At 46.7% G+C, this 11,686-nt stretch overlaps 1 protein-coding gene across 1 annotated transcript; it reads right to left on the bottom strand.

Moving 5' to 3' along the window:
- Window positions 1-666: 666 nt before the first annotated feature.
- Window positions 667-10,516, bottom strand: LOC144485663 (uncharacterized). The gene is given in 3 exon segments (XM_078203760.1): window positions 667-799; window positions 801-1,207; window positions 9,563-10,516. Coding segments are annotated over 3 exon segments (1,425 nt in total). The 5' UTR covers window positions 10,448-10,516.
- Between the last annotated feature and the right edge of the window lie 1,170 nt (window positions 10,517-11,686).

Raw genomic sequence — 11,686 nt, 5'->3', positions numbered from 1 at the left:
TACGCATCTCAGGACTCTAAGGGGCAATTTTTAGCATGCCCAATCAAACTAACCCGCACATCTTTGGACTGTGGGAGGAAACCAGAGCACCCGGAGGAAACCCACGCAGACACAAGGAGAATGTGCAAACTCCACACAGACAGTGACCCAAGCCGGGAATTGAACCCAGGTCCCTGGAGCTGTGAAGCAGCAGTGCTAACCACTGTGCTACCGTGCTGCCCATGTGAGGAGTAATATTTTGATGCAGTGAATGGTAATGACGTGGAACTCGTTGCCGACGAGGGTGGAGGAAGTGGAGACAATAAACAATTACAAAGGAAATTGGATGGGCATTTGGGGGGTTTCAAACAGAAATGCTGACTAAATATCTCTGAACTTCCGAGCACCCTGTCACTCTGTGATCCTTGTGAAATTTAAAACAAGGTATTCGCAACAAGACTCAAAGAGCATCAGCCCACTGGAGGCAAAGTTGTGAGACCGACCAGTCCAGCAGAAAGAAACCCTCCGACCCTCCCCATTGACCAATATAATTGAGAGCAGAAACAATAACAGCAGAATCGACCACTGGAATCACTCGTGAACTCGCTGGTGTCTCAACAGCTCGGATGAATCTCTGAATCTCTTCTCACACACAGAGCAGGTGAACGGTTTCTCTCCAGTGTGAACTCACTGGTGCCTCCGCAGGTGGGATGAACAAGTGAATCCCTCCCCACACACGGAGCAGGTGAATGGCCTCTCCCCAGTGTGAATTCGCTGGTGTGTCCACAGGGTGTATAATCGAGTGAATCCCTCCCCACACAGAGCAGGTGAAGGGTCTCTCCCCAGTGTGAACTCGCTGGTGTCTGCACATGTACGATAACCGAGTGAATCCCTTCCCACACTGAGAGCAGGTGAATGGTCTCTCTCCAGTGTGAACTCGCTGGTGAGTGCGCAGGGTGGATGACTGAGCGAATCCCTCCCCACACTGAGAGCAGGTGAACGGCCTCTCCCCAGTGTGAACTCGCTGGTGTGTCCGCAGAGTGTTTAACAGACTGAATTCCTTCTCACACTGAGAGCAGGTGAACGGTCTCTCTCCAGTGTGAACTCGCTGGTGTTTCTGCAAGGTGGCTAACAGAGCGAATCCCTTCCCACACTGAGAGCAGGTGAACGGCCTCTCCCCAGTGTGACTGCGCCGATGAGCTTCCAGCTCTGATGGGGCGCTGTATCTCTTCCCACAATCCGCACATTTCCATGGTTTCTCCATGGTACAGGTGTCCTTTCCTCTCTCTTGGGTGGACAATGAGTTGAAGCCTCGTCCACACACAGGACACTGGTACAGTCTTTCCTCACTGTGAATGGTGTGATATTTATTCAGGCTGTGTAACTGGTTAAAGCTCTTTAGTCAGTGCATTGGAACACTCTCACTCGAGTGTGGCAGTGTGTTGGTGCTTTTCCAGTCACACTGATGTTTGAATTTTTTTTCAAATCAACAGACTGGACAATCATTTCTCCTTCTAGATTCAAAGGCCGATGATATTCAGCTCCCAAGGAATATGACTGTCAGATCTAGACGTGACATTTGAGATTTCAGCCTGTGGTTCCTCTTTCAATATCCTGTAAAATGAGTTAGAAATAGAAGTAGAAATTCAGAACAGACAATTCTAGTTTCTATGGAACATTCTTTCCGTTCTCATTCCCCAAAAGCTGTGAATCTCCATCCCACACACTCTCCCTCCATTCTCACTCTGCTGTATCTAATATTCACCCTCCCAATTCTCCTGAAGGTGCTGATTGAGGCTGATTGACAGATCCATGCTCACTGCTTCCTGTCCACCACATACAAATCATAAGAAACAGGAGCTGCAGTTGGCCATTCAGCCCATCGAACTGCCTCAACCATTCATTGAGAATTGGCTGGTCTACCTCACACTATTTCCATAGCGCCACTATTTCCCAAACTATCATGGAAGTTAGTAAGATAGAGGGTTATAGGTAAGCCTCGTAGCTAGGGACATGTTCGGTGTAACTTGTGAGCCGAAGGGCCTGTTTGTGCTGTAGCTTTTCTATGTTCTATGTTCTATCCCCCATGTTGCTCAATGCCTCAAAAGTTACCAATCTCTCTCTTGAAAATATTTGATGACTGAGGCTCCACAGTCCTCTGGGGTGCAGAATTCAAAAACTTCACCACATCCTTGAGTGAGGAAATCCCTCCTCATCTTAACTTTCTCTCCATTTTCCCACTTGTTCTCCATAACGCTTGACTCCTTTATCAATGTAATATCCACCTAACTCATCCTCGAATATCTTCAATAACCCTCAGCTTCCACTGATCCCTGTGGAAGAAAAATCCAAAGACTAATGATTCTAATCAGCAAGAGATGAATAACTGGAAATATATAATATATATACTATTCAGGCTGATTGACAGATCCATGCTCACTGCTTCCTATCCTGGATGTGGAGATGCCGGCGTTGGACTGGGGTAAACACAGGAAGAAGTCTCACAACACCAGGTTAAAGTCCAACAGGTTTATTTGGCAGCACAAGACACTAGCTTTCGGAGCGCTGCCCCTTCATCAGGTGAGTGGGATTTCAGTTCACAAACAGGGCATATAAAGACATAAACTCAATTTACAAAATAATGGTTGGAATGCGAGTTTTTACAGGTAATCAAGTCTGAAAGGTACAGACAATGTGAGTGGAGAGACGTTTAAGCACAGGTTAAAGAGATGTGTATTGTCTCCAGCCAGGACAGTTAGTGAGATTTTGCAAGCCCAGGCAAGTCGTGGGGGTTACAAATAGCATGACACGAACCCAAGATCCAAGTTGAGGCCGTTCTCATGTGTGAAGAACTTGGCTATCAGTTTCTGCTCAGCAACTCTGCACTGTCATGTGTCGTGAAGGCTGCCTTGGAGAACGCTTACCCGAAGATCAGAAGCCGAATGCCCGTGACCGCTGAAGTGTTCCCCAACAGGAAAAGAACACTCTTGTCTGGTGATTGTTGAGCGGTGTTCATTCATCCGCTGTCATAGCGTCTGCATGGTCTCCCCAATGTATCATGCCTCGGGACATCCTTTCCTGCAGCGTATCAGGTAGACAACGTTGGCTGAGTTGCAAGTGTATGTACCGTGTACCTGGTGGATGGTGTTCTCACGTGAGATGATAGCATCTATGTCGATGATCCGGCACATCTTGCAGAGGTTGCTGTTGCAGGGTTGTGTGGTGCCATGGTCACTGTTCTCCTGAAGGCTGGGTAGTTTGTTGCAGACAATAGTCTTTTTGAGGTTGTGCGGTTGTTTGAAGCCAAGTAGTGGGGGTGTGGGGATGGCCTTGGCGAGATGTTGGTCTTCATCAATGACATGTTGAAGGCTCCGGAGAAGATGTCATAGCTTCTTCGCTCCAGGGAAGTACTGGACGACAAAGGGTACTCTGTCCTCCTGTCCAGTGTTTGTCTTCTGAGGAGGTCAGTTTTTCGCCGTGGCGCATCGGAACTGTCGATCGATGAGTCGAGCGCCATATCCTGTTCTTATGAGGGCATCTTTCAGCGTCTGGAGGTGTCTGTTGCGATCCTCCTCATCTGAGCAGATCCTGTGTATACGGAGGGCTTGTCCGTAGGGGATGGCTTCTTTAACGTGTTTAGTGTGGAAGCTGGAGAAGTGGAGCATCGTGAGATTATCCGTGGGCTTGCGGTACAGTGAAGTGCTGAGGTGACCGTCCTTGATGAAAATGTGTGTGCCCAAGAATGCAACCGATTCCGGAGAGTAGTCCATGGTGAGTCTGATGGTGGGATGGAACTTGTTGATGTCATCATATCGTTGTTTCAGTGATTGTTCACCATAAGTCCAAAGGAAGAACATGTCATCGATGTATCTAGTGTACAGCTTCGACTGAAGGTCCTGTGCAATGAAGAGGTCTTGTTCGAACCTGTGCATGAAGATGTTGGCATATTGAGGTGTGAATTTGGTCCCCAAGGCTATTTTTGTGTCTGGATGAAGAACTGGTTGTTGAAGGTGAAGACATTGTGGTCAGGATGAAGTGGATGATTGTAAAATTGCATCTGGAGATTGGCAGTTGTTGGCGCTGAGCACTGAGGCAGTTGCACCAATGCCATCGTCGTGGGGGATGCTGGTGTAGAGTGCCGAGACATCCATTGTGATGAGGAGTGCTGCTGGTTCAACTGCTCCATGTGTGCTGTTTCTGAAGGAAGTCCGTAGTGTCACGATAGAAGCTGGGGTTCTTTGTACAATGGGTTTCAGGATGCCCTCGACGTAGCCGGAGAGTTTCTCGCGCAGGGTCCCATTGCCCGATACGATGGGACGGCCGGGTGTGTTTGCCTTGTGTATCTTCGGGAGGTAGTAGAGATCTCCAATGCGGGGAGTACGTGGGATGAGAGCACGGAGGGTGCTCTGAAGGTCCGGATCAAATGTCTTGATCTGTCTGTTGAGTTGACGGGTGTATTCTTTGGTCGGATCTGCAGGTAACTGTCTGTAATTTTCCTCATTGTTCAGTTGTCAGGACACTTTGCAGTAAATCGTTCTGTTCAGCATGATGATTGCCCCTCCTTTGTCTGCTGGTTTGATGACAATGGTGCGCTTGATCTTGAGAGCGCAGATGGCGTTGCGTTGTGCTTGGGTGATGTTCGGGGCTGTCTTATGAGTGTGACTGATGAATCTGACATTGACGCACCTCCTGACGGCTTGGGCATACATGTCAAGTCGAGGGCAGCGGCCTTCCAGAGGAGTCCAATTCGACTCTTTCCTCTTCGGTTGCTGTACCGTGGATCTCTCTATCGGCTGTTCCAGTTCATTGACTATCTCATTATGTTCGCTGTTGGCCTCTTGGGGTTTGTGGAAGAACTCCCGCAGCCTCATTTGCCTGATGAATTCCTCTGTGTCTGCTGCGAGACTGATGGGGTCTATTTTGGTGGTGGGGCAGAAATTGAGAACTTCGATGTCATCTGGTTGAAGTGTGTCCGACAAGTTGACAATGGACTTCCCTGCAGTGGTACTGTTTTCTACTGTGGTACTGGGGGAGGCTTGATTGCTGCTGGTGGTGATGCCGAGTTTCTCAAGTTTCCTGTTCTACCAAATGTGGCATTGTGACGATGGCTTTGTGCTACCAAATAAACCTGTTGGACTTTAATCTGGTGTTGTGAGACTTCTTCCTGTTGTGGGCACAGAGAGCTGAAAATCTTCAAGCTGACAGTCACGTTACAGTTTTACATTTGGATATAAATGAGCAGACTGATGGTGTGTGTAATACACTGTATTACCTGGTTATAGATACATAAAGAATGTGAGGAGAATCTTTACTTAGGCAGCGAGTGGTGACCCAGAAGTTAAAAATTGAAGCGCAAAATGAGAAAAGAAATGGAAAGGGGGAGAAAAGAAAGTGTTTTACTCACAGATGTAGGAGACAGGAGGAAGGTTGAGTCTGTCTGAAGCTCAATCTTCATTCAGAGAGAGAGGAGCAGCAGCAACAATGGACGAAGCTCCGCGCGGCCATTGACACAAGGCCCGGACTCTGATTGGCTGGAGGACCATCGCTCATCCGGTCCTCCTGGCAACCATTGGTCAATATGCCGCATGTAGACAATGAGGGGGCGGAGCCCAGGCCGACGTGGGAGTGGGCGGGGCTCTGACCGGCAGCCGCTCTGAGCTGGTGTCCAATCCGCAGTGTGCGGCTTCTGTAACCAGTGATATTGCTGCCAATGGGACAGTGTGTGCTGGGAACGCCCCTCTGAGTCATTGTGACGGCACAATGGAGCATTGCCTCAATCAGCCAATAGCAATCACTCTGCTCCGCGGTGACGTCTCCGGGTTCAGGCGCGCGGACCCGGGAGCCCCGCCCCCACCCATTGTTCCCCAGTCTGTACATTCCACACATTGTTAGTTCAGTCATTGAGACAATTTCAATTCCACTCCGTTATTTTCCAGTTCTGTTCCTGTCCCGCCTGGGGTCACATCTACTCGATCTTTCCGACTCCTGAAGGAGCGCTGTGAGTTCTGGGTTACTAGTCCATAAAAGATGTAAAAGATTCTCCAGCTCTCTTTACCCCCATCCAACTTGTGGACAGTTCTTACTCAGTATTATTTCTCCCAAGCCCTTAATTGTCCCAATCCATTATATGATCCATTTTACTTTCATTTTCCTCACTTTGCGAGCATGTGCAGTGTGTTTAATTGGACCCTGATTGTTTTGAACTCAGTTTCTCTGGAGTGTGTGTCAATGCCTTGATGGTGTCACAATGTTGTCTCAATCCCCTGGCCACATTAGCCATTTCATCTCCTGCTGTGTCTCAAGTAGCTGTGTGTGTTTGGGACCCGCTCTTCACTCCATCTCACCATGAATTTAGGCTTGCTATTTTTCACATGTAACAAATCACATCTGCACACTCACTCCATTATCGTAAATTCATGTCACACATTCTTAACTCTCAGATGTATTGATGAAAAGATCAAAGTGAGTGTCTGTCTTTCTTATCTCCGGTAGTCATGATGTGGACAATACACATCTTTTTAGCCTGTCTTGATGCTCTCTCCACTCACATTGTTTTGTTTCTTAAAGACCTGATTAGTTGTAAGTATTCGCATTCCAACCATTATTCATGTAAATTGAGTCTGTGTCTTTATAAGCTCTGTTTGTGAACAGAATTCCCACTCACCTGAAGAAGGGCCTTAGAGCTCCGAAAGCTTGTGTGGCTTTTGCTACCAAATAAACCTGTTGGACTTTAACCTGGTGTTGTTAAACTTCTTATTGTGTTTCTTATCTCCCCCTGTTATGGTGCTGATATTTCATGTAGTGGCCGGGCTTTCAAATGTGGATTTCTTTAAAACAAAGTTCATGGATGTAGAAACGTTTCAGAGACCAAGTATTACGCTGGCTTTCACTGATTTACAACTCAGCTAATACAAAGAGCTCACAGAGACAGTAATTCTGTTGAATACGTGCTTTATTGCCCAGGCCTGGTCCAGGAGCGTCAGAGAATAATTTGGGGCAGCCAAACTATTCTAAATTCCATTGCTTCCAATATTACAATTATACAACTTTCAAAAATCATTTCCCCACCCACTTTGCTCACCCAGCCAGACATCAGCCAATCATTATTCGTCTACATTATTTACCTTGGCCAATAACATGTCACTCTCTGGCAGCATGAGAATACATAGGTCCATAAATTCAAAAGTGCTTTTCCACTGTGTCCGAGCAACTCCTTATCGGAAAACTCTCCTAGCAATTTTTTATCGGGAAACGGTATGCTCTTATTCATTAAATTGTCTGGGAAGCTTGTACTGTCTGGAACCAACGCTGATCAGAGTTTTTTTTTTGCTTCACTCAGTACCTATATTGTTTTCAAAGAATGTAGTTCTTCTTACCTTGCCATATACCATCATGCCTTAGAGTGTCATTAGCCAAGGTGTATGATTTCAATACAGAATATATGTTTTCAAAAATACATGTTTAAATTCACTAACAATGGTTATATGTATTTCTATGCAAACAGTACCTTTGTAACTCCAAGTACTTTGTGATTCTTCTCTAATATATTCACTCTAAATTAACCTATTCTGATCTATTAGTCTTTTTAGTCCCAGGTTGTCCTGAACCCCCTCTAACAATGGACAAGGATGTAAATATCTCCCAGAGAAAGTGATCAACTTATTCATCCCATCGACACATTCCAGACTTTCACTGGAATGAACCAGGATTCCACATTGATATATTCCATTCAACCTCACCCACAGTGAACATTCCAATTTCTTTGTTCTCCAGGACAATATATTCACAATATCTTTAAAACAGAAATTAAACATTCCCATTTGATTTCAGACAGTAACATATTCTGTTAGTTTGTTCTTTATTGTCAATGTGAGGCTGGGGTTGTTCCCCTTGGAGCAAAGGAGGTTGAGGGGAGATTTGATAGAAGTAGACAAGATTCTGACAGGTTTAGATAAGGTCGACAAAGAAAAGCTGTTCCCATTAGCTGATGGGACAAGGACGAGGGGGGACACAGATTTCTTGTTTTGGGTCAAAGATGCAAGGGGACCGGGGGGGGGGGGGGGGGGGGGGGGGGGAGGGGGGGGAGGAGTGGGGGTGGGGGGAGTGGGGGAGATGTGAGGAAGAATATTCTGATGCAGCGAATGGTAATGACCTGAAACTCGCTGTCGATGAGGGTGGAGGAAGTGGAGACAATAAACAATTAAAAAGGAAATTGGATGGGCATTTGGGATGTTCCAAACAGAATGAAGAACAAAGAAAATTACAGCACAGAAACAAGCCCTTTGGCCCTCCAAGCCTGCAGCAACCATGCTGCCCGTCTGAACTAAAACCCCCTACCTTTCCGGGACCATATCCCTCTATTCCTATGCTATTCATATATTTGTCAAGACACATCTTAAAAGTCACTGCCGTATCTGCTTCCACTACCTTCCCCGGCAACGGGTTCCAGGCACCCACCACCCTCTGTGTAAAAAACCTGCCTTGTACATCTCCTTTAAACCTTGCCCCTCGCACCGTAAACCTATGCCTCTTGTAATTGACTCTTCCACCCTGGGAAAAAGCGTCTGACTATCCACTCTGTCCATGCCCCTCATAATCTTGTAGACTTCTATCAGGTCGCCCCCCTCAACCTCCGTCGTTCCAGTGAGAACAAACCAAGTTTCTCCAACCTCTCCTCATAGCTAATGCTCTCCACACCAGGCAACATCCTGATAAATATTTTCTGTACCCTCTCCAAAGCCTCCACATCCTTCTGGTAGTGTGGTGACCAGAATTGAACACTAGATTCCAAGTGCGGTCTAACTAAGGTTCTATAAAGCTGCAACATGACTTACCAATTTTTAAACTCAATGCCCCGGCCGATGAAGGCAAGCATGCCGTATGCCTTCTTGATTATCTTCTCCACCTGCATTGCCACTTTCAATAACCTGTGCACCTGTACACCCAGATCCCTCTGCCTATGAATACTCTTAAGGGTTCTGCATTTACTGTATATTTCCCATCTGTATTAGACCTTCCAAAATGCATTACCTCTCATTTGTCCGGATTAAACTTCATCTGCCATCTCTCCGCCCAAGTCTCCAACTGATCTATATCCTGCTGTATCCTCTGCCGGTCCCCATCGCTATCCGCAATTCCACCAACCTTTGTGTCATCCACAAACTTACCAATCAAACCAGTTACATTTTCCTCCAAATCATTTATATATATATTACAAACATCAAAAGTCCCAGCACTGAACCCTGAGGAATGTCACTTGTCACAGCCCTCCATTCAGAAATGTACCTTTGCACTGCCAACCTCTGTTTTCTTCTGACTAAATATCTCTAAACTTCCTAACACCCTGTCACTCTGTGACATTTGAAACCAGGTATTCGCAAAAAGACTCAAAGAGCATCAACCCACTGGAGGCTGAGACCAGCCAGTCCAGCACAAAGAAACCCTCTGACCCTTCCCATTGACCAACTGTGAGAATGAACAAAATGCAATCCTGGATGCAGCTGAGAGCAGAAATCATAACAGCAGAATCCAACCCCTGTCATCACTCATGAACTTGCTGGTGTCTCAGCAGCTGGGATGAAACGCTGAAACCCTTCCCACACTGAGAGCACGTGAATGGCCTCTCCCCAGTGTGAACTCGCTGGTGTGTCCACAGGTTGGATAACTGAGTGAATCCCGTCCCACACTGAGAGCAGGTGAATGGCCTCTCCCCAGTGTGAACTCGCTGGTGCATCTGCAGACTCGATAACCGAGTGAATCCCCCCCCACACTGAGAGCAGGTGAATGGTTTCTCCCCAGTGTGAACTCGCTGGTGTGTCCGCAGGATGGATAACCAAGTGAATCCCTTCCCACACTGAGAGCAGGTGAATGGTTTCTCCCCAGTGTGAACTCGCTGGTGTGTCTGCAGATTGGATAAATCAGTGAATCCCTTCCCACACTGAGAGCAGGTGAACGGCCTCTCTCCAGTGTGAACTCGTTTGTGTGTCCGCAGGTTGGATGACTGAGTGAATCCCTTCCCACACTGAGAACAGGTGAATGGCCTCTCCCCAGTGTGAATGCGTTGGTGTCTCTGCAGGTGGGATGACCGAGTGAATCCCTTCCCACACTGAGCGCAGGTGAATGGCCTCTCCCCAGTGTGAACTCGCTGGTGTGTCTGCAGGTGGGATAAATCAGTGAATCCCTTCTCACACTGAGAGCAGGTGAACGGTCTCTCCCCAGTGTGAACTCGTTCATGTGTCCGCAGGTGGGATGACTGAGTGAATCCCTTCCCACACTGAGAGCAGGTGAACGGCTTCTCCCCTGTGTGACATAGCTGGTGTGATTGCAGGTGGGATGACTGAGTGAATCCCTTCCCACACTGAGAGCAGATGAACGGCCTCTCCCCAGTGTGGCTGCGCCGATGAGCTTCCAGCTGAGATGGGGTTCTGCATCCCTTCCCACAGTCCGCACATTTCCACGGTTTCTCCATGGTGCAGGTGTCCTTACCTCTCTCTTGGGTGGACAATCTGTTGAAATTTCGTCCACACACACAACAAGATTACAGTCTCTACCCGCTGTGTATGTTGCGATATTTATTCAGACTGTGTAACTGGTTAAAGCTCTTTAGTCAGTGCATTGGAACACTCTCACTCGAGTGTGGCAGTGTGTCGATGCTTTTTCACTCACACTGACATTTCAAATCTTTTCAAATCGACAGACTGGACAATCATTTCTCCTTCTGGATTCAAAGTCCGATGATATTGAGATCCCAAGGTATATGACTCTGTCAGATCGAGACGTGACGTTTCAGATTTCAGCCTGTGATTCCTCTTTCAATATCCTGTAAAATGAGTTTACAAAAGTCATCAGTGTCAGTACAGGATAGAAATTCAGAACAGACAATTTCTATGGAACATTCTTTCCTCTCTCATTCCCCAAAAGCTGTAAATCTCCATCCCACACACTCTCTCCCCATTCTCAGCAGGTCTTGCAGCATCTGTATGGAGAGAAAAGAACTGATGTTTCAGAGCTTTGACAAAGGGTCATCCAGACAAGAAACATCAGCTCTTTTCTCTCCTTACAGATGCTGCCAGACCTGCTGAGATTTTCCAGCATTTTCTCTCTTGGTTTCCGATTCCAGCATCCGCAGTAATTTGCTTTTATAAGGCTGCAGATACCTCCTCCCAAGTAACATGCGTGTGCCCAACACATCACTACTTGTTTCCCTTATTTCTTTAGCACCCATGGTGCTCTCCGCAGTAAACACAGAGGAGAAGTATTCATTAAAAATCTCACCCATCTCCTGTGGCTCCACACACAGATGGCCATACTGATTTTTAAGGGGATCTCTTCTATCTCTAGCCACCTTTTTACTCTTAATATAGCTATAGAACCTCTTGGAATTTTCTTTAATCTTACCTACCAGATCCATATCATACCCTCTTTCTGTCCTCCTGATTTCCCTCTTCAGTATTTTCTTACACTTTTTCCAGTCAGAGTGATTCACTTGTCCCCGATTGCCTAAACCCAATGTCTGCTTCCTTCTTTTACCTGACCAGAGCCTCAATGTCCCTTTTCTGACAGAGATCCCTAAATTTACCATTCTTTCCCTTCATCTTAACAGGAATATACTGCCCCTGGACTCTTGATATCACACTTTCAAAACCTCCCAATTGCCAGTCATTCCTTTCCCTTCAAACAAACTCACCTAATCGACATCTGCTAGATC

The sequence above is a fragment of the Mustelus asterias genome, unplaced genomic scaffold, assembly GCF_964213995.1.
Source record: "Mustelus asterias unplaced genomic scaffold, sMusAst1.hap1.1 HAP1_SCAFFOLD_210, whole genome shotgun sequence".
In the NCBI taxonomy this organism is placed as follows: domain Eukaryota; kingdom Metazoa; phylum Chordata; class Chondrichthyes; order Carcharhiniformes; family Triakidae; genus Mustelus; species Mustelus asterias.
This window is presented reverse-complemented; position numbering and strand designations above follow the sequence as displayed.